The following is a 24,711-nucleotide window of genomic DNA, read 5'->3' as shown; positions in this document are numbered from 1 at the left end:
TACTTGCAAGCAGCTACAAGCACAAGCAGCCGAGATCGAGGGACTTCGACAGCTGTGTTGGCGATTGGAGGTTGAGAAAGACGATTTGGGACTTCGCCTCTCTCAACTAGAGGAACAATTAGAAGAACAGAAATTGCGCCAGGAGATCACCGAGATAGAGCTTGACCAACACAAAGACGCCCTTGCGGAAAAGGTCAGAGCTCTCGACGAGAGAGACGACCTTGTCAGGGCCCAAGAGATTATTCTACACTGTTCCCAGGGCATGGAAAGGGACCTTTGTACGAGGGAGCGGGAGGAGAGGCCAATTGATGCATGTAACTCGCCCATTTAACATCACGATGAAAGAGGATCCTTAGCACTCTCATTGGAAAAGACACTATTACACTTCTTTGTACCTTCTCTATATAGCCTATCAATGGTCACGGTCGGATCCTCATATCACTATCTAAAATCATCGTAAGGCTTTTCCCATAGCCATCAAGCCACCCCATGACCTCCCACGAATATTTGCAGCAGACGAGGATCTTTCCCCGCCACCACACCGGCTACATTGTCTGGAGCTGGACTCACATCATCATAAGGAAACGAATACCCTTTCCCGTCGAGTTGGCATTGGTGTACGGCTCGGCTGTAGTGATTGGTTATTTTGCCCGGATAATATCTTGTACGGTCAACTGCAGGCTGGGTTTCGCCACCTTCGATGAGCAGGGTGGATCTTGTGAATGCAGCGCATAATCTAGGCACAACTGAGCGGTGCACGGCATTATCGTCGGCGAGGATCGCAAAAGGTCCAGTACTACAACTCCATATATCTGACGCGCTTGGCCGTGCGTATCCCCGATTGTCCCCGTCGCAAGAAAGAAGCCCGTCTCGACCAACGCGGCAAGTAACGGAACCCATGCTTGACTGCGTATCTATCACAAGATCACGAGACGTATACTTTGACCATACTTGATTGACATAGGGCGCGTAGTACCCCTGCGTGGCCCCCGGATGTACGCTCTCATAGAGGTTCGGCGAAAGAACACGCAATGGTCGACCGCTAGGTGCTGTGACGCACAGTTGGCCCCATGGTAGCCCGTCTAATCGACTTTGTTGTCGCAGCTGCTCGCAGACACTATAGACACCGTCACTTGCGAGACCAATAACCTTCTGCGCATCTCCTTGCTCGAGGGTCAGAGTGAGACTAAGGATCAAGCCGACAAAGTCCACGAAGGATAAGTTGGCATACAGCCCGTCTCTATCAGTGTGCGTAAGCTCGACAAATCCCCAGTCCACCGTGTTTGAAGTATTTGTGCTATCTAAAACGGAAGGCGGAACGAGATAAGGCGAGCCGCCGTCCGACGCCGCAACATGAAAGGGAAGGTGGCCCAAAGAAATCCAGATCCGTCCTGAAACAACACAGTCTTGAATCGTGACGGCGAAGACGTTGGGCTGCTCTGCAATTGGGATTGAGATCAAGGCCTGATCGATTGGCGAAAAACCTGCATCCTCTGCTACTGCGGGATAAAACCAAGTGCCCGATCTGGTGAGGAACTTCGTGGCCCCAACTTGATCGACGCCTGTTATATAGACAAACGGTTGGCTCCCTTTGATGTTGTTGATGACTTCGACTTTCAATGGCTTCAGCGCCATACAGTTATTGGAAATACCGGCGTTGATGCCGGAAGGATTCGTCACAATCGCTCCCTTGCTAGCTGTCATTGCAGCAATTTGTTGTCTTAGCTGAATGAAAAGAAATACACCAACAAAAGCAACGAATGATCGCACTGGCTGGAGAAAGAACATTCCCGATTGATGCTACGCAAGATTCATGGAGCGGTACTATAATCCCGACAGTGCTTGCGCCGTAAAACTGTGAAACGTGAGAGAAAAGTGAGCAGGCCGAAGAATACTTATTTGATCACGGTGACAAAAAGGGCCAATTCCTCCCGTAGGAATCTAATCTAGCACATCCTCCCAGAGATGCCCTGAGCCGCAACTCGACGCGCCAGAAATCCCCAATTGGGTACCACCCCATTTCGCAACCCCTTCAATGCACAAGAGATGCAAGCGGCGCATGTTGTTGTTGTTGATTTTGTTCCATTGTTTGACGTCTAGGAAAAGGTAGAGCCGCTTCGACCCCCCTGAGGGTAGGGGATTACAGTATCCGTCTACCATTCCCTAATAGTATTGCTGAATCCAAGTCTAGCGTCTAGATTCTAATCAATGATTTTTATCGTTGAGGTAGAGCGGGGTATCCGTACAGCGGACAAAGGCTAAATTCTGTCCCAACATGGGCTGTACTCCAGAAGGAGCCGTTACGTGCTGTACAGATACCCGCACTACCTCGTTGCCAAGAGTTGGTTTTCACGGTCTGCTGGGAATACTACTAACGGGACCCTACACAGGCACGTATTGACAGAGAGGAGCGACCGACAGAGAAATAGGGTATGGTCACAAGCGAAACCTACGTTCTCTTTCCACTCTTTGATAGGGACCCCCTTTGGCGGGGTAGCTGCTGACAACATGTACCCCGCCATGCTCGGAGGTACAGAGCTGGATTTTTGGCTTTGTTATCTTTTTCTTGTGTGTCCATAACTCGATCAGACTATTGCATTATCTTATCCCCGACGAAAAAGCTGCCGACAGGTGGTATACGAAACAGTTTTTTTGTCAGAATTTGCTCAGCGTTACAGTAATAACTCAACGCCGAAAACGACGTTGACCGGATTCTGTCAAAATATCTGTTTGTAGACGATTACAAGAACGATTGTAGTGCCATAAGGAGAGCATACGAATGCCAACAGCATCTAACTTTAGCTCTCATTGAGCATAAGTAACCCAAGAGTATAGTAATCGATTTATGGATGTACATGGGAAAGAGACGCAGAGGCAGAGATTGGCTCTGTACCTGGGAGCATGGCGGGGTACATAATGTCAACAGCTACCCCTGCAAAAAGGGTCTAAAACGGAAACTATCAAAGAGTGAAGAGAGGCGTAGGTTTCGCTAGTGGTTGTAACTGACTTCAATGATCTTCATCCACTCCGTTTGGGCCAGCTTAAGCAGCGCAATTTCGGAGTGCCGAAAAGCTTTTTCCTGCTGCTCGTTGTCGGCATGCAACTAGCTCCAATAGGTGTCCTTCTGGATTCACGTACGTTCGTCATTCTTGGGTAAAGGCGCTGCTTTCGTGCCCCTGTTAACCAAACCTTGAAGGCAGCTCCGCACAGCTCAGGCAGCCCAGGCGTGGCTCAGGCAACTCAGCTATTGCTTAGAAAGCTCACGTGAAGCTCAGGTAAGATCATCCGGCTACTCGTTTAAAGATATGAAATCCATGTAAAGACTACTGGACACCCATGCAACGATGGTATTTGTGATTGGTCTTGCATCTCACTCCCTCTTCTATTGGCTATTGTCAATACTAAAATCAGTAAGGCTCTGATGCTCGGCTCGAGGTCGCTGCTAGGTGTGCAATGCTAGCTAGTAAAGCTCCCAGACAGTCAGTTGAAGGAGGGCCATATTCCAGTGAATGTAGCTTCATACCCCTACGCGAATCTATATACTCTCTTGCCCGAATTTGCCAGTCGTATAATAGCAAGTGGACAGAAATGGTAGCTGATTGGGTCCAAATTTCGTAAAGTCTATCCAACTAGAATAAACTAGTCACTCGTGTGTTTCCCTTGCACGTAAAGAGGTCTAAGCATAGGACAGGAACGATACAAGCTTCAAACGTCAAGTAAACAACAACAGAGGAAAGAGGGTGCCCGGGCTTACATGTAATGAATGACGAAGACGGGATCGAACTGAGCCACGACATCAGAGGTTTACATGCAGGCGGAAGATGCAGAGATGTACTTCAAAAATGGATGCAAAAGTGTGATGCTCGTCGGCTTTGGGGCACAGGCAGCGGGATCGTAAGCACACAGATCGAAATCAGCCGCTACTTTTTACATGGAGGGTGTGATAGAAGGGTCAAACAATGAAGAAGGCGGTCAGAAGCATGAGGGAATAAGGAAGGCGGTCAGAAGCATAAGAGGATAGGGAAGGCGGTGAGCACTATGGGCGAAGATTGCGGGGTCTGGCTGCTCCTAGCATCATATCATAATTTGACGTGGAAGACTGCCCGAGAGGAAAAAAGAAACATTGAATTCAGACTTCACAAAGTGTTAGGTTGGCGATGCACTCCGCGAATCACCGGGCGCCAGATAAGTCAATCAAAGCACCGTGTTCAGAGCTAGCGACGGGCTGCGTGCTATGCTATTGCAATTCTGATTAGGCTAGCTAGCCCCGTTCTCAGCAAAGGTCATATTCAAGTAATCTCGTATCTTCAACCAACACCCGCCCTTGACCCTCAATGTGACACCTTCAAGCATCTTCGCCAAAGAAAGTAATCTATCTACAAGAGGATAGACGGCGAAAACTCAATGCCATGTCCGCGAGCCATGTGAGCTGTGAAATGTTCTGTCCCCCACAGAATAGCATTGCAATCATCATAAGGACAATCAAAAGATTCAGGCTGCTTAGCCAAATGCTGGCCACGAATATGCCTGGCCAGGCTATCTATCCGCCAAACCTTTTGCCGTTGGGCGTTGCCCACCTCATGATCGGCCCATTTGCAAAAGGGGCAAAATAGCATCGAGCGCGCGGCTGGGTGGCTGGGGCTTGTACCTATCCTGCTGGACTCCATATCCTCGGGTGGAGTCGGTATCATAGGACTTCCGGGAGGCTTTGTTGCTCCCTTTCTGTCCCCAGATTTGGGTTTCGCTTTCCGGCAAGGGCTCTCTCGTCGCTTCGAGAGCAGGGCTAGCGTATTAATAAGTCTTATACGTAGCTGATGTAGGCTGTCCCTGTTAGACACTTCGGCGGCCAGGGAAAACAAGCGAGCGACTTCGGCACGCTCAGGCAGATCATATTCAATAGACGGCGGAGCCAGCAGCGTGGATGGGCGGATACCATGGAGCTGTCTGGCAACCTCGTCCGAGTGGAATGTTTCGTGAAACTCCCTAATTGCGGTTTGAAACCGGTTGTGACGCAACTTCTTTGTCAAATTGTCAATCTCATTTTGAAGTACTTTCCGACGGCTATGCAGCTCCGGGATCTCAGCGTCCGGGGCGGCCTTGATACGATTGTTGATACCATCTCTTTCTGAGCGCAATTTGGCGAGCTGATGATCCTTATTGACTTCATACATCTGCTGATCGGTGAGCTTTGTCGGAGCGTGACTATTCCGGACGAGTCGGCCCATGAGATGCACGAAATCTGACTGCAGGTCGCCTCCAAACACAATAGCTTGTGTGTCTGCATCAATAAAGTGAGTCATGTAATATCGGGTGTAGGTTGACGAGTCTCCAAGTTTGTGTCCCATGGCCTTGTTCCTCTCTTCGGGGCTGAGCGCCTCTGCAGTGTGTCAGCAGCACATTCGTTTGAGCTTTGACGGAGGGTCTTACTGTGCAGTTTTTGCCAGATCCACGTCGAATGTCGTAGAACTCCAACCTTTTGGCATATCCCAGAGCGATCCCAAGCCGGACTAGATGATCGCGAACTTTCTTATACTTAAGAGCCTTTGTGAGTGATATCTTGACGCCGTTAGCTAACTCCACATCTCGGAAGATGGGGCGGTCTAGCCACTCCTCTTTCCACCGCAATTTAAGCCGATCGGACTCTGGCGGGACGACCAAATCGTAAATCCCCCCCACAAATCCGAACTGGTTGAAGAATGCATCGTCTGCAAAGGCTAACGACAGAATGTGAAGGACTGGATCATGCAGTAGCGTGTCTTCCTCGTGGAACCCAAACTTCTTAGGATCACGCGAGCCTCCTGTCTTCTTAACATTCACAAAGTCCACGACTAACCCCAGGCGAGACCGCTTTCCCCCGTCACCAGGGGGAAAGAGCTGGAAGAGTACATCTCTGTAACGCAGATTCCCAATCAATGCCTCAGGCCTAGTAGAAGTTGCACCGGCGATGATAAGAATGGCCGCCAGCTGGACACGTAATCGTTCGTGGGCATACACCTCTTCGTCTGTGACCCAGTGGTGATGCAGGATCAAATCCAAGTCAGAAACATAAAGACCTGCCTTCTCCTTTTTTGACGTGTCCAGATCGAACATGGGCGTAAGTTTGGCATGTACCCACTAAAGCTATGTTAGCAGTGGCGGATGAATAAGACAATAGCGATACGCTCACATTGTTGATATCATAAAGGATTCCACCGTCCATGTAACGTTTCGCCTCTCTCGCATAGAACATGCAGAGATTGTTCCAGTAGGTCATGATGGACGATTCTTTCTTGATCCCGCCTTTCGAGGATTTGACCCTCCAATGGAGATACCCCTTGAAGATAGCAGCATCGCAGGCTTCTAAGGTAGCTTTGGGTTCATGTCGGCCGCAACAATACGCCAGAGCAGGCGATTCTCTGCTATCACCGTTCGAAGACTCGACTTGGAGGCGAAAGGCATCCAAGAGATCATATGTCCCAAGATGAATCCGGCCTTGTACGAGAGCGGCCAGTTGGTCCGGCTACTACCTGGAGAGGAGTGGAGATGAGGCTAGGTGAGAGGTGCAAGTCTGGAAGGATGAGTATGAGAGCGTGCATATAAGTACGCGGCTAGGTGCGCTGCAGCGATCTGCAATACAGATGACGGATGGATGGATGAAAAGATGCGTTATAACACAAGGATGCTTCTTAATATCACTGGCAGAGTTGACTATCCGGTTGATGATCGTCAATAGTGTTTTGGACCAGTCTTCATTCTTCCGCGCTGGCCGACGCCCCTCATATAGCCAGGCCCGATCATGTCTCCTCTTCCCGTCTCTTCCCGTCTCTTCCCGCGCTCCTCGGGTCGCCTGGCGGATCCAGTCCAGTTATCTGGGCTTGTCCTTCCGGCAATGAACTCGACCGGCCGCTCCAAGCATTGTTCGTCCAATGACGACGCCGTTTGGAGATCGAAGGAAGAAGTAAAAACCCTGGGAAACACCAAAAGCGACTCAGTTCTTCAGTGACGTGACTGTCTGTTGGTCGACCCCTCCCCTGAGAGGAAAGCATACACAATAATTATGAAAAGGGAACGAGGACGAGAGGGAGCCTGGGAGTTTTGGAAAGGCGGAAAGCCCCGTCCATGCAGAGGCGAAGACTTCACGCTGCGCCCTACTCAAGACATTTACTCGGGGCTGAAGGGTGTTCGTTCATCCAGAATCCATCTCCCGCCCCTGTTCAACCCCAAAGGTTTCGATCAAGCATGACTGTGTCGAACGCGAGATGCGTGCTTTTCACGTGGTGGCCGTCAGCCCACATGGCTCTCACGAGGTGGGTAAACAGGCTCTGCGATGATGTGTGTGACTTGTCTTTTGATACAGTCAGAGAGAACAAGGGCACGAACCCCTGGACATGTGATAGTGGCACACGGAATCATCGAGAGACGGCTGGCGGAGGCGAATCCGACCAGAAATGGCTGGGTGCATGTCGTTAGTCTTTCTAGGCTGTGGTACTGTCGTTTCGCTTACTATTTTGGCCTTCTAAGCCCCATCGCTTGATGGGAGGGACCTACACAGTTGCAATGTGGACATCAATCTGAACCGAAGTCTCGATCAAGCACGACCGGAGGTCACAGCCAGCCATAGGAAGAAGCTGACTTGAACTTCAACCTGGCGCGAACAGATAGAGCGAGAAAGGTTGCAGTAGGTCGACGGGCATGGCGTTTGTGAAGGTCTGTGTAATTTCTCTGGAATAGGAGATCGAAGTTCTAGACTAGAGCATCGGTAGAGCGTCGGCCGGTAGAGGCTCGAGCTTGGTCGGCGAGGACCAAAGGTCTGAGTCCATGTCGCGCGCAATTCTCAACGAGTGCTGCTAGCAATCCTAGGGAAATGTTGACTGGTAATGTCCTAGCGCATTGCTTTGATTTCACCAACCTTAACCTACCAGCTCATGTTTGGAAGCTCAAGTCTTGACCCTATGGCTTGCCCTGACCAGTCTCGAATAGCGGACTTGCAGGTCATGATCTTTGCCCACTCATGTTGTGTTACTTGGAACTCACATCGGTCTTCGGCAGAACCAGAGCCACGGGATTTCATCGTTGATCGCCAAGGTGAAATGCGAATGCAAGGCTCGCTTTTTTGGGAAGCAATCTATCGAGGCTGGCAGATGAAAAGGCACTAAGGACGACTCCTCATTAGTTGGGCTGATACCTGATCTGACATATCGTTCGAGAGGCGTCCGAGATGACACACGGTGGCTCATTTATCGCCAACAGGCCCAATCACGACCGTTTCGACATGATAGCTGGCGAGTGCGCCCCCCTAAGACCTGCATGATATGGTGGTTTTGGCAAGCGATCGGCTCTTCAAGGTACATTGGGTTCCTAGGACCTTCGGATAATGCTCTACGATAATAGGTCGTCCGCTATTGAGTACTATTGATCTCGGTATGCACGATCATCACTTTCCGGCAACTTTGGACTAGAACCTGAGGATAACATCAGTCCATACATGCACGCTACTTGCTGATCGACTGGGCGACTCGAATCCGCCAGATATGTTGACAGTGCGCAGCCGTATGACGCAATGTGATGCCAGCCCTAGAAGGCACATACGTTGTTCCTCGAGAAAGAGAATCACGGGTTCTATGGTTGCGCTATCTTGGTAAACGTCAGAGAAGGCCAGCCAAGTTCAGATTCTTGTTTGTTGAGCTGCTGAAGCTTGCAGTCGATTACAATGTAGATTAGCCTGGCCTTCTGGATCGGCTTCGGGTCATCGATGCGAGTGGGGAATAAGGTAGCAACTGCCGCTGGGTCATGAGATCCAGATCAGTGTCGGGGACGAAGCGAAGAACAGTATCCGTCCGCATATGCGTCAATACCAGTGGGGATCGAACCGAAGTCGAGAATACAGAAGCATCATGTCGCATGCATAAATTTACATGTCTTTGTCACGAACAAAGTGACTGGGAGCCTTAACGGAAAGTAACCAGAGGCGGATTGACACCGGATGGGTCCGACGGTCAACGGGCGGGCGGAATTTCAGTGATGGTTGATGGATGGCATCGCCTTGTTAATCCTGGTGAGTTATTAATGCCGCCGAGTCGGCTGTATCATAACCGTAGGCAGAATTGCATATAGCGTAGTCAGGCGTAACGGCGCAGTGGTTAGTATGTAGTCCTACTGTACGCGTATTCTCGGTAACGTTCTGTTAGTTTCTATCAAAATTAACCAATCCTTCAGAATATTGGACTACCCTGTTTTGATGATGCTGGAGCGGGGGTTGCGGGTGATTGTGCAGACGGTACCGGCGATTCTGGGCGAGGCCTCCATGACATTCCAGTCATCTGGCCCCTCGAGTAAGCCTGGAGACAATGCATTATCGTAATAAGCGAGGGGACTTCCCCTTGGGGGCTAGCGGGCTGCTAACCTAATTGCAGACGGGTGACCGCAGCGCCCGCTGCCTGTTGCCTAGCCTTTTCCCTGGCCTTTTGACATTGCTAAGAGGCAGCTTTCAGGTTTCTTTGGTAGTCCTCTTCTGCCAGTTCCAGCTTTCTCTTCTCTCGATCGTCAGCATCACACTAGCGCTCTATCGTGTCTAACTCGGCCTGCCTCTAGGTAGCAGCTTCCCGTTTTTCGTCCCCCCCCCCCCACCTCTTTTTTAACATGCTCTCCTCACTACCTGCAATTCGTTGCATCGTATCCATTGGTCTGTGACGCAACCAATTGAAACGCTTTGACTATGAGCGAAGAAGAAAAGCAGGATGAAGAGTGCAGAAAAAGGGCGACGAAAAACCGAACCAGGCCGCACTCATGGCCGAGCTCGTTCGATGCAAGCAGCCGCTGCCTTGGGGATCAGCATCAAACGAATAGACATGTGGTCAGGCCTCCTAGTCGGTCTTCCTCTGGGCAGCCTGTTGCCGAAGTCCCAGTGGACCGACTGGTTTTGCGCACTTGGCACTGCTGCCACCCTGTACCCATCACTCCCGGCTCTTTGGCGACATTGCATTCCTCTCCCAGTCTCATTACTTGTTGACGACCACCATCCGTCACTATCGATAATGCGGCGCCGACGTTGACGGCGACAACCATTGCCCACCAAGACCCCGCGGCCGTGGCCCCACGACGACCGCACAAACCACGCTACGACGTTCGACGATCGACCCCACCGAGCTTTACGCAACGTGAAGAATATGGGAGCCTCTACCACGAGTCCCACGATTAAGCGTGATTCTCCGTATCGACTACCTGCTTCCGCCCCCGCATTGGCGTCCCCCAATTACTTCCACGAGCCGAGACGAATGGTGTAGAGTGTCAATACTAGTCATACTGCTATCAATAAACTTCAATTGGTTCGCGGCTCCAGATGAAAGGCATATAATCTCAACACTAGTTTTCACTGCTGCAGATCCCCACCTGCGAGCACAGATTAACTTCTACTGGAGTTCCGATTGACCCTCACTCTGTGCAGCCGATGGTCCTGCCGCGAGCCGTGATGGCCTCTATCTCCCCTCCTCCCCGACGGCGAGCAGAAGCACCATTACGACGGCCAACCCATGACCGATGTGGTCCTGCCTCAAGGCTTCCGGCAACCCCGCTACTGGCCCCAACGTGATGGACTTCCAATGACGTACCGTCTGTCCATATTACACAACGCCCATGTCAAGAAGCCCACCGCCTTCGAGTTTATGATAGAGTTTACGGTTCCGTACCCCAGCGTTGAAAGCAACAAGACATCTCCCCTTGAGTGGCAGCACTGTGTGGCTTCGAAAATGTGGAATCGTTTCTCTTTTTGTGGACTGTCACGGCAAGTGCGCTCGCGACTTCTGCCTCGCTACGGTTCTGACACACTTTCCCGAGCAGTGTCGACTGTGCTACAGCCTTGGTTCCAGCAGCTTCTCGAGGCCCGCGACCAGCAGCTCGCCCCCACCTGCATTAAGCACAAGGACGGAAGGAGATTTCAACCTATTGACATGACTCGGCTTGCTGCGCGTCACATAATGAATGACGCTGTAGGTGAAAGAGAGGAAAAGGCCGTTCTGCCCCCACCCCGGGGTCTACACCGCCGCCCTAATTCGTAAGCGCATTCCTCATCATACCTCAATGGCGGCGTGGTAGCTGATGGGGATATTTCTTATCTACTATTTTCCATGCGCGCGATTTAGAGCCACGCCAGTTCTATGCTAACCACCCATGCTCCGAAGAGCATGGTTTTGACAAAGAGCATCTGGGCTTCCTGCCCAAGAACTCGGCTCAAGTCTGTCTTATCATGGAACAATACGTCGAGCGTTGGTTCATTCAACCTTAGGACTACCACTTGGTTTCACTCGGGCGGTTGAACCCATCTTTCAACAGATATTCTCATGTCCATGAGCGTGGAAATAGAAGCACGCTCTAAGAAACAACCGCCAAAGCGTCGGCCCCTGCTACCCGTAACCCCGGCCCCCGGTGCTATCCAATCAGCGCAGCCCCCCCCCCCCAGTCGGAATCGTCCAGCGGCAAGACCAAGGGTAAGACCGAGCGCCCGGGCATGTGGATATCGAAGCGGAGGACACCGACGAGGCCACTACCCGAGAGGAGGCGCAACTCGAGGCACAGGTCGAGGCACAGGTCGAGGCACAGAGTGGAACCATCGAGCAGCTCCCCGGCCGCCTTCCCTCTCAGCGAGGGCGACAAAACATACCTTCTCAAGTATCCCCGAAACATCGCAGATGATACAACGCACATTCCCTGTCCCTGTTCCCGGCTGCCAGCGAGAAGAAAACGCCGGTAGGATCTAAAGACGCCTAGTTCCGCAGGGACAACCCTTTCTCAGCGCGAGGCATCGAGGGATTCGAGAACGAAGAGGACGAAGAGATGGACGTCAAGAAGAGCACCTAGCGAGTCGCCCAGGACAAGCGAACTGTCAACATCATAGCCATCTTGGGCTCCGGGCTACGCGATACAGATCCCTCGAAGATGCCGCCAAAGCCCTGGGCGTCGACGTGGAAGCAACCTTCGTTTGCAAATCCAATAAGCGGACCGGCCAACTCAAGCCGCATCGTCTCATTGGTAAAGCCTGCCCACAGCCTGGCGCGGATTTTTAGTGAAGTTGTATCCTTCTGTGAACTTATATTGGCAATATGGGTTCGTGCTGTTGCTTTTAAGATTGACACCTCTGCAGACGTGGACGCCGCGGCTACACTTGTACACGAGCATCTTAAAACCATGATCTTGACCAACGGATGCGGCACGGGCAAGACCGTAACTTACGGCGCCGCCATCGTCCACAGCTTCAAGCGCCTTGAAACCGAGCATCAAGGTGACTGGAAACCCCAAGTACCGGCCTATTGTCGAGCTCACCTTCGCCCAGCTGGCCATCAACACCTTCAAGGAGCTCCACGGACGGTTTGGAGCAGAGCTTGAAGTTTACGTGTTGCAGGCCTAGAAGAATGAAGACCATGACATTACACTTCACCGGGGCTGCAGGAACTGAAGCGAAAAGCTGCGGCGTTTGGACTCGTCGAACCCCGATGTGTATATGACCCTGGCTTTTTGGTGGAGGCGTAGGCCGGGCAAATGGTGTTCGTCTCCGCTTCCTCCACCTCCCACGCAACGTTCGTCAAGAACAGGAAGAGGATGCATGCCCGGGAGCTCACCGCGGTGCAGCGCTGGCAGGTCGAGTTACCGCTTTTCAAGGCTAGGGGCCAAGACGACAACCAGCTTTTCGAGGTGCTTGACCTCGATGGGGACTTCTCCCTGCTCATTTGCGACGAGTGCCACGTGCTGAAGAACGAGAACGGCGAAGTTCATCATATGGTCGCCCGTCTGCCCTGAGAGCCGCTTGCCATTGTCTCGGTCATGCCGATGCTCAACTAGCCACGGAATCTGAAGGCGGTCCTGTCGCTCGGCTTTCGCGACGTCATCGTGCCGCACATTCCCGCCAACATTGATCCCTTGTACCTGTACACCTACGAGATCCCGGTTCGGCTCCACAAGCCAAACCGGAAGGTTACCCTGCATCGCGGACTAGAACAAGCTCTGCTTCTCGCGAGACGCCCGTCCTTGTGCGACCCGGAGTCGCACGACCCCGGCGTGCGGTTTCTGGTAGAAGCTTCCAACGCGGATATACAACTCTGGAAGCTCTCTCACCCTTAACAAGGCCGTCGTCGACCGCCACCCGTCGGATTACAAGCGGTGTAAGATTGCCATCCAGAACATCCTGTGGCTTATCTACATGCGGCGGTCCATGGACACGCCGCTAAGAGAGGTGCGTAGCCGGCCTGGATGGCCCATGTTAATCCCGGCGTCATGCGGTTACTGGGCGTCCTGGCGTACAACTAAGGTCTCGCCAAGGGCCTCAACGTGCCGCAGGTGCTACTCAACCTGGCTTGCAGCATTGACCGGCGCCAAAACAAGACCGCGGAAAAACTGACCCTGGAAGAGCTTGATGTCTATCATCAGACACTATACCACTCCGAGCCCCGAGAGCCCTAACGGCTTTGCCCTTCTCTGGTCACGGGGGATAAGACCGGTAGCTTGGGCGTGGAGCAGTCGGAGAGAGCCTGCAGGAACCTGATTGGGGCTCGCAGCTTTCCGGCGCACGATAAGGGTCGACTCCCGCGTGCTTTCGTCGACTAACCGCCTTGCTACGATGAAGAACACCGCCTCTCGCAGTAGTCCGCTCGCCGTCGCCCTGCTGGAGACGTACGAGCGGTGCGACGAGCTCCCCGAGGCGGACCATGCCAACCGCGCCGTGACCATGGTGGACAGCTGTGGATCCATATGGAAGCCTCTCGCCGAATCCAATACAAGCTTGTAACTTTACTGGACTTCCGAACCCCCCAATTACCGACGCTTCTGTAGGCCGCAATGAATCGCTACTAGCGTGACCGTAAGGAGCTCAACATGGCCATCCAGCTCGCCGGCTTCGGCGTGATGAACCTCTGCGCTGCGTAGTCCGACACTGACCGAGCCAAGCTCGTGCATGACTTCAATAGGCCCCAGTCGAACAGCGACATGCTCAACAATATCCGGTGGCCGACTTCGGCTTCAGTCTACACCACTGCTGCCGCCGTGGCATACTGCTGGCGTGCCCTTCGAGCACTCATGTGGTGCTGCAGATCTTCGACCGTCTCACGCGGATTGACCAGCAGGGCGAGGTAATCTGAATCACTTTCACCATGCCTGGCACCATCTACGAAAAGTTCGAGGACACCTGGTGGGGCAAACACGCCATACAGTTCGCCAGCGAGACCACCGTCGGCAACATGAAGGGGCCGTGGGGAAACGCCGTCATGTTCGAGATCAATCGAATGCGATTAAGTCGGCCTTTTATCCGCTTCTTCTTCCACGGCAAAACTGGCTGAATACAGGCAAGCGATTCTGTATGCGATTTTCACCATCAGGTCAATGGTAATCCAATTGAATTTTATACCCTGCCAGGTATCATGTTCACGTTGATAATGTGGGCCCAGTCAATGATACGGGCGCTGCCGGCAGTGTACTGCATTTGCACCGTGTGTCCAATGTCGCAAAACTTGCGGTCTTCGAAAATGAGAAAGCCATGCTTCCTGGCTAAGGAGCCCAGCTTGGCACCGGTGCCGGTTTGAGGATCATAGTCCCATCCAACCAAGATATCATAGTGTGTCTTGAGGATAACGATCGAGGGGCCAATTTTGTCAACCAAGTGCAACAATTTGCGGGCGGACGTGACATCGGCGCTGAGGCACAGATTGGACTGCTTCAGTTCCATCAAGCGCAGGAGGTAGTTGGATAGAGGGTGCGAGGCGCCATTCGCTCTTTCGGCAAAGGTCGCCTTCAGCATTGGGTGTTTAGGACGATCGGCGCACATGGCGACGAGCTCGATCGTATTGGGGTTGTTTTGATGCGACAAAGAGCAGCTGAAGATTGGAGGTTAAGTCGTGCGAGCAACAGTTATAGCGGTAGAGGAGTTCGGAGTAAGTAGGACAGGACGATCTCGCCAACAACCTATGGGCTTGTATGTGATGCATCTTTGGTTTTAATAGGTACATGTTGTTATTGGGGACCATGGAAATATAATTCTTAATTTTCTGAGGCGGACGGTTCAAGAAACAAAGTTGCAGGGAGCTGGAGTGTAGTGTCATGCTAATGGGCTATATGCCAATGCGATCAATAAATTGGATTAGGGCAGGGATGGTCTACAGGGGAGCCAGTGCGGCAATGCTGATGGATAATATATAATAATAGGAAAGGAGCAGAAAAGGGGGTGTCGCCTGGCGGTGGGAATCCAGGGCTGAAAAGGGACAAGAGAGGCCGATAAGTCGCATCATGCCCTGCAGCAAGCAGACCGTTGTACCTGCCTACTGCACCTGCAAGCAGAGGCGAGTAGGGAGATAAGTGGGCCTCGGGTAAACGCCTCTTGAGCTATTCAAGGTGTTCATTCATTCTTGGCAATGAGGTAAAGCGGGAACCCGAATTCACTTTACATCGTGACCGGAGGGTAACAAGGTAAATAAATGTTCTAGTGGTAACTTATTCAACAGAAGCAGGTGCGGGATCTCAACAGAATTGTCTGTCTCATCTCCCCGTCACCGTTGCGTCGAGTTCATCCAACACCCTTGCTGACAGCAGTAGTTTCATTAATCGGTCGCCTACCATGCGAGACCGAGCCACGGTCAAGCGACACGATCTGTTTAATCGCCTCTTCTTGATATGTTCCTCTTAGTCGGAATCGGCCGTGGCGGCGCGGGAACCGGTGGTTGTGTCAGTGTCGGATTTGATTGTTGGGGATGAGGGCTACATCGAGTGTAGCGACGCCTGCGGCTTTTGTTTCTGGGTGGCGCGTCGGGGATGGCCTTGATCTTCATTGCTGGTTGAAGCTCGATGCTGGCGTAGAAGCCATACTCGTAAGTAGTTCTTAGAAAAGGTGTGGATGGCACAGTAAGTTGTAACAAAAACAAGAAAATGAACATATCAACAGATCAATAGACAAGAACTGGTCTCGCCGTGCTGGCATTCGTTTTCCAACTGCGAAAGCTCTCGTTTAGGATACAGTGGGGTCTTCACCCTGTGCACAGCTGGTCCATGTCGCACATTACAACAATCCACTTCATTGAGCTACACACGGGCCACCAAATCGGAGCACACTTTACCCACTGGCGCAGCCCAGCCCACATTTGATGTTCTCCATCACTGAACGCAGCTTCCTGGCACGGTGGTTCTCGACCCCACTTCAAACTCAGCAGCAAGCGATTAAAGTTATGGCCGGCGTTCTCGAAGTGATTTATCTCGGTACCCGAAAGATTGACAAACGAAGCTCAAGTCCTGTCCCACATCTGCCAACTGCCAACGAACAGACACCGCCGGTCGCTGAACGGAGTGTGCTTTCTTTGGGCGCTCGATCCACTCACGCGGCGCCCTCACGGAGCTCATCGCATCGCCCTACGCACCGCGCTGTTCGTGCCAGAGCAGAGACGGGTCGTACCCAAGCTCGACGCAAGACGGCGATACCTGGAGGAACGCCGATACCCCCCGAAATCGTGGATAAACTGGTCAAAGTAGGTTGTTCTCGGGGCTCGGCACGCACTCGACAGGGACAAGCGGCCTACGCCTATTTTAATCGTCGAGGTCGTTTCTACCATCAAGTCGGTCTCGATGTCATATCATCGCGCGACAAGATATCGTCGGACCATGTCGAATATACTTCGCGCCTTCGTGGGCTTCCGCGACGCCGAATCCGTACCACCGTCCTTGATATCTTGAAGAGGAGGTTTGGGCTATTCCTAGACGAAGATGAAGTGTGAAAACGAACACTGAAGTGGGGAGATACCTTCATGGGATGTCCATTGAGCAAGATGAGAACAGCCTCAGTGATGCATTCGTCGTTCACGAGGGCGCCAGCATGCCGCTAGACCTCCGTCTCCCCAGATATGACTCGCGCAACTTCAGCCTGTGCAGGTCATGTCGAAGGCCGCTCCGAACGATCGACTATCCTATGATGAAATACCAGGTCGGAGTCGGCTCATAGCTGTATTATATCATGACGGAAACGAAGGGGAATGAACTTTGTTTTACAGAGCGCCAAGCCAGTTACAGCAAGTCAAATACCGATTGGACAAAAGCCCCGTGTTCCCAATCCAACCAGTCTGGGTTTTGTGAGACCCATGAAGGGAGTCCTTGGTTTTCTTCAATTCGCGTGTGATTTTTGCCATGGTAGCAGAATGGGCTCTAGCTTCACTTAACTGTTTCAGGGTGTCGAAATCGTAGGGCTATCATAATGTCGAAGGCATTCTTGCATTGCAGAACGGTGCTCGTACCACCGATCACTGGGAGCTTGACGTCAATGCGCAACGCGGTTCGCACGGCACTGCCTTCCAGGCTGCCACATTCAGACGACACAAAGAGATCATCCAACTATCAATCGAGAAAGGTGCCGATATTGATACTCCAGGAGTGGAGTTCGGCAATGCCCTCTAGCCTGCTTGATATAGAAAATGCCAGGGGTCCCTCCCGCAGCTACTTGGCGCAGGCACCAATGCACCAGACTGCACCATATTCAATGTTGATCTAGATTATCGCAATTCGATAGGGCAGATTAGAAAGCGGTACCGTACCAACGCTCCTCCGCGTCTCGTACGACCCTAATGCACGTGATGGCCGTGTCCGAATAACGCTATCCAGTGCACGGATACGGGGCCGAGGAGGAGAAAGTCATTAGGTCAAGTGGCCCGGTGGGAGGAGCTGGCGCTTGGCCAGAAGCCCGTGAATGCGGTCAAAAGGAGGTGTCGGCCTCCTTGGTCAAGTCACGTCAGGCACATATTGATATGTTTCAGGAAGGCGACAACTCGCATTTTCAGCATTTCTATCTAGTCCAAACTCAAAAGAATATCGCGCGCGTTGGAGCCAGAGCGAGACGTTGCATAACTTTTGGGGGTTGGTTTTGTAAGACATTGTTTTTGATAAATTTGGTATAATGATAGATAGATGCTGGTGCGCAAAGACGCATCTATTAGCCGATTTAAGCTAATTAGAGCAAGTAGCTGTGCAATACCCGCTGGATCCCCATCTAAACAGCGTGAGGGCCCGCGTGGTTGGCGAGAGAGATCTCGTCCTCGGAAGAGTCGAATCGCGGCCTCATCGCCGGTGGCTTGCGGGCCGCCTCAGGGGCATCGTCGACGGTGACGTTGTAGTGCACCGTCTTCTGAATGCCGCCGACGAACCCGCTGTCGTCCGAGTTGGCGTCCAAGGCCGGGCGGGGGCCTTTGTTGTCGATGGTGCGCGTGTACGTCTGCAGATCGCGGTCCTGGTTGTGCCCGCGCCCGAAGCTCTCGGTGCCGTAGCCGTAGTGGTGCCCCGTCGTGTTGTGCGACCCGCTCTCTGGCCCGTCATAGTTGTTTTCCATCCGCGCCAGCTTGCGGATCAGGTTCGCCATGGCCATCTCGATGTTGAGCTTGACGATGTAGGTAACCGGGTGGAACTGCATGAAGACAGTCTGGTTCGGCAGGAACATGAGACCGATCAGCATCACCTGGAGCTGGGGTTAGCTCGGTGCCCACTGCAACTAATAGGATACACGTACGTCCATGCCAATCGAAAAGACCATCAGTTTCGCGTTCCACGACACCAGCGGGGCGTACTTCTTCAGGCCGTAGTACTTGACGAGGCGCTGCTTGACGGTGCGGAGGAAGTAATAGTTGAGGCCTGCGTCCACGAAGCAGATCAGGAACTTGGACGCCTTGTCCCAGTACTTGTTGACCTCGAAGAACCTGGAAGGAATTAGCCTGGTTCCATATAGCACGGAATGGATGCGACTTACGACCCAGGCGGATGGTCCAGATGCGCCGGAATGAAGATAATAAAGACGGCCATGTTGATGGAGGAGATGATCACCACAGTTCCCCACTGCGCCCAGCAAAATTAGTCAAGCTCGTCGAGATGGAGTGATATATCATATCGAAGTTACTGATGCACGTACTCGGATGTAGTTGACGGTCTGGGGGCTTTCGGAGATGACGGCGATTCGGTTGATGATGATTTGCATCAGCAGCTGGATTTCAAACAACCAGCACACCAGAATCATGAACCACAGAGGCACCCTATACGTCGCGTCCCGGTCAGTCTCAGTGTCGTCGCTCATTCCCAATTCGAGTACCCCCTATGGTCACGTGTGTGATGCATCATGCGCGTCTGCGGCGCAGTGCAGTGGATTTCAGGTACCGAACTTACCCCGCGGAAATGGTGCCATCGAGAAAGAGATAGGCGAGGATACCAAGGACCAGATTGGCGACGATCTCGCCCCAGATCATCCAGATGTAGGCGCTCCGGATGGGGTCCTTGTTGCGCCGGGTCTGCTTCGTCGCCTCCCAGACCGTGAGGATGCCGAAGCCCAGCGAGAAGCCCGCCGCCAGCGAGGCGACCTGGTAGTCGGTCTTGGTGTTCTCCATGCTTTCCCTCATATCGCTGCCCGGCTCAGTGACTGCTGTCGTTGGTCCCTAAAAGGCCTCCGGCCGATGACGATGATATATTGGAGCCCGGGAAAGATGGGCCTCGGTAGAGGCTCGCCGACTTTGTTTTTTGCGAGTCCCAGGTACTGATCTTTCTGGCTACCCGTGCATGGTCGGTGCGTAAAGCCAGGGGGGGTGGAGGTGTTCGTGGGCACGCCTCTTATGTATTATGTGCGTTTCTTCGTTTGAAGGGGAGTTCTTGGAGTCAGTGACGGCTTGGAGATCGAGTCAAGAAGAACCTCGGAGCAAACACTTATTAGATCTATATGCTGCACGGCTGCTAGAGCGATAGACAAGCTGAAAAAGACTACTGGCCGGAGGGCGGTTGGCGATCTATGCCGTGCCGCTTGGACCGGGTGAAGGCGCCTGTGCGACAGCTCTCTAGCGGGCCTGCTTGCCTAAGAAGGGCATGATCGCGGTCGGGGGTGGCGGAGCTGGCAGGTCACTAGTAGCTGTGTTCTGGGTGTGTCAAAGTTTGCCTAACACCCTAAATGTGTCGCGCGGCGGGGAGAATGCACCGCTTAGGGTTAGTGCTGGCAGCTGGCGGTCGCGACGCTAAGCCGGATGGCGCTCTGTCGGCCGGAGGGGAATACTGACTAAGTGCTAGTCTCGGGGCGGGAATAACACGGCGTGAAATTCCGTAAAAACAAAGCTCGGCAAGCAACTGACAGATCGAGGACTATTGACATCAGACTCGATTGTATCTTCGGCGCCTCACGAGACGAACGCTCACATCTTACTCGAATTGGAGCTGAAATCTGGCATTGAGGCGGGACGTGAGAAAAGCCTTAACGATAGCTTGCCAGCTTGCGGAAGCTTCATCGCAGGATTGGACCCTGATTTGAAAGTGACATCATAACAAAGATACTAGTGGGGTAGGTGCCGGGCTTCCGGACGCCTTCGGTGGACGTCTACTTATCAAAATCTTGATAGGAGGGCCGAAGAGCCATCTCCTTAAGAACAGCAAGATAAAAGAGATTATAGACGGTCTAAGCGATCGATCAGGTGTTGCCCAGCCCTGCAGTGCAACACTTTGAGACAAACCAGAAGCGCCAGAAGCGGAGGGCTCGTCGACCTGTGTTATGTGGCTAACAATTGTGGAGTCTTCATATGTAGTCCTTGGCAGATGATCTTAGTCCTATCCTAGCAGTCCGTTCGCATCTAGAGGCGCTATGAGTCTCCGCAGCGGAGCAGATCTTGCCAATTGAGCCTCTTATCGTTTCATCTCTTACCTCCCCCATTAACAGGGAATCGGCGCACTTCGGGAAGGTACACGGTCCCGCGGACCAGGATGGTAGTTTCGACTTCCAGTATCCTTTCTGCAACTACTCGGTGGGAATTGGAAAGACCCCGAGGTGCCTCGTGTGAGCCAGCAAGTACGCCACGACCAATAATGGACACCGAAATATCGGCGTCTCCTTAGGGTCCCCATTCACTCTAAGTTTGCTGCTGTCCGCTGGCTGAGGTTGGATCGGCGGCGCCATCAGCAGCTCTCTACCCTGAGGCCTACATCTGCCCTACCGCAGCCTAACCATTTTACACGCCTGTACGTCAGAAAGGGTACACAGCATAATGTTCATAATCAGAACGCAGAGCTTGGTGAGCCAGAGCCCCAGTTTGAATTAGTAGTTCAAACGAGAGTACGTCATTGCTGCTCTGCCGAGCCTTTATGGCTTATTTAGGGCACAGTAGGAAGCTCTATGGATCTGACACGAAAGCGGCTCAGGGGGGAAAGCTCACATGGTCCACTAGGGCCGATCCTGAAAGAGCGCTGCAGCCATTACCAGAAACCTCGCTGCGCTGCACCAGATCCTCCTGGATAACTTAATCGATCAACTCGCACAGAGTACAGTATACAAGCCGACGACCATCGTATTAGCAACTTGGTAGCTTCCTCAACGATGCCTCTAGCTTAGTTCAGAAGACATATACGGAAGATATGGTATATAACCACTGTCGCGTCATTCTTCAGCCCGATAAATATGCACAAATCGTTCTACTGACATCGAGTACAGGTTCCTGCATCGAACGCAAAGGCTCACGGGCTGGTTGTCGCAGGTGAAAGCACTGTCTGGGCGATTCGTCCCCGTTGTCGACACCAATCCCTTGGGCGACACCTTTTTCGATCAGGTATAAGGCTTGAGACTGGGAATGTCGGAGCGAATTGGGCCATTCGCAAACATGACGATCCCTTGGCGCGGAACCGTGTTGCCTTCTAGCATTGTATGAGCCAACCGCTAGTCTCCATTCCTTTGCCAATGCGCTGGCCTTTTGTAGCCTTGTCGACTCTTTTCGCTATGGGTTATGCAGTGTTGCTCGGCTGCCGGCCGGAGAACCGTCTGGTGGGATGCGTCTACCGTGCGATGATGTGTGTAGGTCGGTCATGGCAATGTGTATCACACTGGTCTCGTGGGGACTGGATAGCCTCGTTGGCCTCAAAGAGTCACTATATGCCGGCGTGCTTCGGGTTCGATGGTCATTGGAAACAGTGAATAACAACCGTGGTCGCTATGCTGTCGTCTCTTGTAACACAGAAGTGACGGTCACCTCAATTGGTATTCTTGGTAGCAACTGTTGTCATGATGCCGTGCCCAAGTCGGTTGTGTCCGCACCTGTTGTGCTCGCTGCCATGCAGTGTCGGATTTTGATCTATGTTGTCGGTTGTTGGTCGTCGGCGTACGTTATGCGGCATGTTGCCAGCGCGATAGAAGAATCGTCTTTTTCGTGCCTCCTAAATTACGTCGTTATGTCGGATAAGTTGACCATTTCATCGACCACACCAACGCCTGTGACTTTTCAACGAGTACTACTTTGGACCTCCTGAAGTACCTCACTATCTTTGGGATTTGGGGTCGCGAATTCTGCCTGGCCCAGCACTCCGTCTTTCTCATATGCTACACTCCCCATTCGTGGCTAGATCATCCATGCTTGCTGCTCTTTGCTGTATCTATACTCAACACATTGAGAGTACGGGGAAGGTAGCCACTGATCATCGGCCGTCGAGATGGCCGGCAACGCTTCAGTCTTTCCTTGTCCCGCGCCTTTTCTTAACGAGCTGGCGTTCCCGGCTACCGGTGGCTGTGAGTAAAAAGTTCCGAGCCCTAGATTATGTGCGACGCTAAAGATCTTACAGTTATTGACGGACGGTTGTGTCAACGATTCGGGCCCCTGTCGTGCTGCTTACCGTGTCCTATGACGGACTGGGCCGACCCTGATGGTTTCAAATCATCCAGCCAGGCCGCAGATTGGATCAATGTGGTGGGTGCGGTCTGCTGCGTCTTCTTGCTGGCATCATGGTCCTTCCTCGCAGCCGAGAAAGCACATCGCCATTACCTCAGTATTAGCCTCACCTGCGCCGTGAGCTTCATGAACGCAAGTTGACTCCAGTCCCGGGGTCGTGTGGAAATATCTTCTGATGTTTTATAGCTCGGCTTCATTATCCCCTTCGCAGGCAAGCCCGACCAGTGTTTCAACGAGATCACTCCACATGGCATGAACTCGAGCAGTTTATGCACGGCTTCTGGGGTGTTCTTGTTCGGGGGCGGCTGGGCCGGAGTCATGTGGGTTTTCCTGCGGACACTGTCATTGCATCTTCAGATATGCTGGCAGATCGTGGTTGGAAGAGGCTTCATGTGGCTTTCCCAGGTACTCGGCTGGGGTATCCCCATCATTGGTCTGGTCATCGCCTTGACCGTGAGCGGTGTGTCGTTCCGGTTTGGACAGACCTGCCACGTCAACCACCGTAATAGCCTAGCTGCTTTCTGGGTCCCCCTTTTGGTCTTCGCCGGTGTCACCGTCATTATGCAGTTCGCAACCTTCGGATACTGCATAAAGGTCTATCTGGCATCGCTGGCAAGCAACAGCGCCACGACAGAACGCTCCGAGCTACCGATGAAACCATTTACACTGAGAACCAGGTCCTGCTATGATACTGGAAGGGCTTCATGTTGCATATCTTGAAATTGATCATACACCCATTGACATGTTGTTTGCCAGCGGACGTCTGAAAACGGACATGGGTCATAGCCAGGAGTACCGAATGCTTCCAGTGCTGGTGGCGGTAGAAGTGCGCTTTCACGGTCGTGCCTGGTCGTTCACACTCGTCAAATTCTTTACTACGGCATCCTCGAGAGTCAGTATTTACGTTGCGGACATGCGAGATGTCCTCGGTGTCTGCTTGCCACGCCGTAGCTACCGCCATACTGCTCATACGACCCATAGGGCAGATGTAAACTCAGGCAGAGAACTGCTAATGGCGCCGCCGGTCCAAATGAGGAAAGCCAGCTCAGTAGTCTTGGAGCGAACGCGGACACCAAATAGACGCCGATACTGTTGAGTTACAATATTGTCATGGCACATTTATTAGCTCACACGAGGTGCTTTCGAGTCCCTCCAATTTCCGCCGAGTCGTGTGCAGCAAAACAACGTGGAGGCCGAACCAACTGTTCTGCTTCGCCCGACCGTAGTCTCCGACTGGACCGTTTTCCACGCATTCGCGATGGGACCATAATCATACACTGGTATACTATATTTTACTCTTTTGCTGTATCAGCTCGAAGAGTTTCACGGGCTGTTTCCGGTCCTGAGTTCTTCGTTGGACCGCAGCGTCGAAAGAGTAGCTATGGCGCAGTAGCGCGATTAGCGGGCCAGGTCCCCTAGAAAACAGCGTGGAGCCGGTCCGCGACCCCGCGCTATTTAGGGCCAACTGCCCAATCTTCCGCTGCGCAAAAACATATCCTCGTCAAGACACGCCGAAGAGAAGCAGGACCGAAATCCACCTTGCCAACATGGGTTCTGGAACCTCATCAGTAGGTACCAGCAGGACTGGGCTGAAAAGGACTGGGCTGAGCAGAAATGGACGCGCAGGAGAACTGGCAGTATGGTTGGATTGCGGGGAACCGTGCTTTGCAATTGAACTAGTACCCCGCCCCACGTAGCAGAGCCGCTTCCTCCTGCGGCTGACGAGACCAGCCACCCTTAAACCGCTTGTTTCACCGAACAACAATAGCTTTGATGCAATGGCCACAGTCACAACAGTCAACCTTCGATACAGGCAGCAAACCTTCGTTTTCTATATTCCCCGCCGTGTTTGGAGTACGTCCTATAATAGCGTTCCGCCATGGGAGCTTTGTGTTGTATTGGGCGCATTTGACTCTTCGAGCTTAAGCAGCAAAAAGACAGGACTGGATGTTACTGGATGATTCTGGTTTCATTCGGGATCGGCGTACCACGTCGATAAGGGCACAAGTGGATACTACGGTGGTGCGGACTAGAATGGGGTTTTGTTTTTTTT

The 24,711-nt window shown here is 52.5% G+C and overlaps 10 protein-coding genes across 10 annotated transcripts; 6 read left to right on the top strand and 4 right to left on the bottom strand.

Annotated features, from left to right (window-relative positions):
- Positions 1 to 118: 118 nt before the first annotated feature.
- Positions 119 to 1,704, bottom strand: PG985_005747 (uncharacterized protein; the record flags this gene model as incomplete). Its single annotated transcript, XM_066825516.1, has 2 exons — positions 119 to 244; positions 952 to 1,704. The coding sequence occupies 2 exons, from the start codon at positions 1,702 to 1,704 to the stop codon at positions 119 to 121; spliced, it is 879 nt and encodes a 292-aa protein (XP_066688676.1).
- Positions 1,705 to 4,376: 2,672 nt separating this feature from the next.
- PG985_005746 (uncharacterized protein) lies at positions 4,377 to 6,253 on the bottom strand (the record flags this gene model as incomplete). Its single annotated transcript, XM_066825515.1, has 3 exons — positions 4,377 to 5,375; positions 5,428 to 6,114; positions 6,167 to 6,253. 3 exons carry the CDS (start codon positions 6,251 to 6,253, stop codon positions 4,377 to 4,379), a joined length of 1,773 nt encoding a protein of 590 aa, XP_066688675.1.
- Positions 6,254 to 10,508: 4,255 nt separating this feature from the next.
- PG985_005745 (uncharacterized protein) lies at positions 10,509 to 12,379 on the top strand (the record flags this gene model as incomplete). The annotated part of the gene is made up of 4 exons (XM_066825514.1): positions 10,509 to 11,029; positions 11,870 to 12,003; positions 12,116 to 12,195; positions 12,254 to 12,379. The coding sequence occupies 4 exons, from the start codon at positions 10,509 to 10,511 to the stop codon at positions 12,377 to 12,379; spliced, it is 861 nt and encodes a 286-aa protein (XP_066688674.1).
- A 131-nt stretch (positions 12,380 to 12,510) lies between these two features.
- PG985_005744 (uncharacterized protein) lies at positions 12,511 to 13,089 on the top strand (the record flags this gene model as incomplete). Its single annotated transcript, XM_066825513.1, has 2 exons — positions 12,511 to 12,738; positions 12,811 to 13,089. 2 exons carry the CDS (start codon positions 12,511 to 12,513, stop codon positions 13,087 to 13,089), a joined length of 507 nt encoding a protein of 168 aa, XP_066688673.1.
- A 496-nt stretch (positions 13,090 to 13,585) lies between these two features.
- Positions 13,586 to 14,097, top strand: PG985_005743 (uncharacterized protein; the record flags this gene model as incomplete). The annotated part of the gene is made up of 2 exons (XM_066825512.1): positions 13,586 to 13,749; positions 13,932 to 14,097. 2 exons carry the CDS (start codon positions 13,586 to 13,588, stop codon positions 14,095 to 14,097), a joined length of 330 nt encoding a protein of 109 aa, XP_066688672.1.
- Positions 14,098 to 14,114: 17 nt separating this feature from the next.
- Positions 14,115 to 14,300, top strand: PG985_005742 (uncharacterized protein; the record flags this gene model as incomplete). The annotated part of the gene is made up of 1 exon (XM_066825511.1): positions 14,115 to 14,300. The coding sequence occupies one exon, from the start codon at positions 14,115 to 14,117 to the stop codon at positions 14,298 to 14,300; it is 186 nt and encodes a 61-aa protein (XP_066688671.1).
- A 62-nt stretch (positions 14,301 to 14,362) lies between these two features.
- Positions 14,363 to 14,785, bottom strand: PG985_005741 (orotidine 5'-phosphate decarboxylase; the record flags this gene model as incomplete). Its single annotated transcript, XM_066825510.1, has 1 exon — positions 14,363 to 14,785. The coding sequence occupies one exon, from the start codon at positions 14,783 to 14,785 to the stop codon at positions 14,363 to 14,365; it is 423 nt and encodes a 140-aa protein (XP_066688670.1).
- Positions 14,786 to 15,704: 919 nt separating this feature from the next.
- PG985_005740 (uncharacterized protein) lies at positions 15,705 to 17,391 on the top strand (the record flags this gene model as incomplete). The annotated part of the gene is made up of 3 exons (XM_066825509.1): positions 15,705 to 15,821; positions 16,080 to 16,712; positions 17,218 to 17,391. 3 exons carry the CDS (start codon positions 15,705 to 15,707, stop codon positions 17,389 to 17,391), a joined length of 924 nt encoding a protein of 307 aa, XP_066688669.1.
- A 589-nt stretch (positions 17,392 to 17,980) lies between these two features.
- PG985_005739 (uncharacterized protein) lies at positions 17,981 to 19,358 on the bottom strand (the record flags this gene model as incomplete). The annotated part of the gene is made up of 5 exons (XM_066825508.1): positions 17,981 to 18,442; positions 18,494 to 18,680; positions 18,731 to 18,816; positions 18,890 to 19,010; positions 19,141 to 19,358. The coding sequence occupies 5 exons, from the start codon at positions 19,356 to 19,358 to the stop codon at positions 17,981 to 17,983; spliced, it is 1,074 nt and encodes a 357-aa protein (XP_066688668.1).
- Positions 19,359 to 22,422: 3,064 nt separating this feature from the next.
- Positions 22,423 to 23,172, top strand: PG985_005738 (uncharacterized protein; the record flags this gene model as incomplete). Its single annotated transcript, XM_066825507.1, has 4 exons — positions 22,423 to 22,498; positions 22,552 to 22,775; positions 22,845 to 23,118; positions 23,168 to 23,172. The coding sequence occupies 4 exons, from the start codon at positions 22,423 to 22,425 to the stop codon at positions 23,170 to 23,172; spliced, it is 579 nt and encodes a 192-aa protein (XP_066688667.1).
- Positions 23,173 to 24,711: the final 1,539 nt, after the last annotated feature.

The sequence above is a fragment of the Apiospora marii genome, assembly GCF_038362585.1.
Source record: "Apiospora marii strain CBS 49790 chromosome Unknown utg000003l_segment0_segment0, whole genome shotgun sequence".
Lineage (NCBI taxonomy): Eukaryota > Fungi > Ascomycota > Sordariomycetes > Amphisphaeriales > Apiosporaceae > Apiospora > Apiospora marii.
This window is presented reverse-complemented; position numbering and strand designations above follow the sequence as displayed.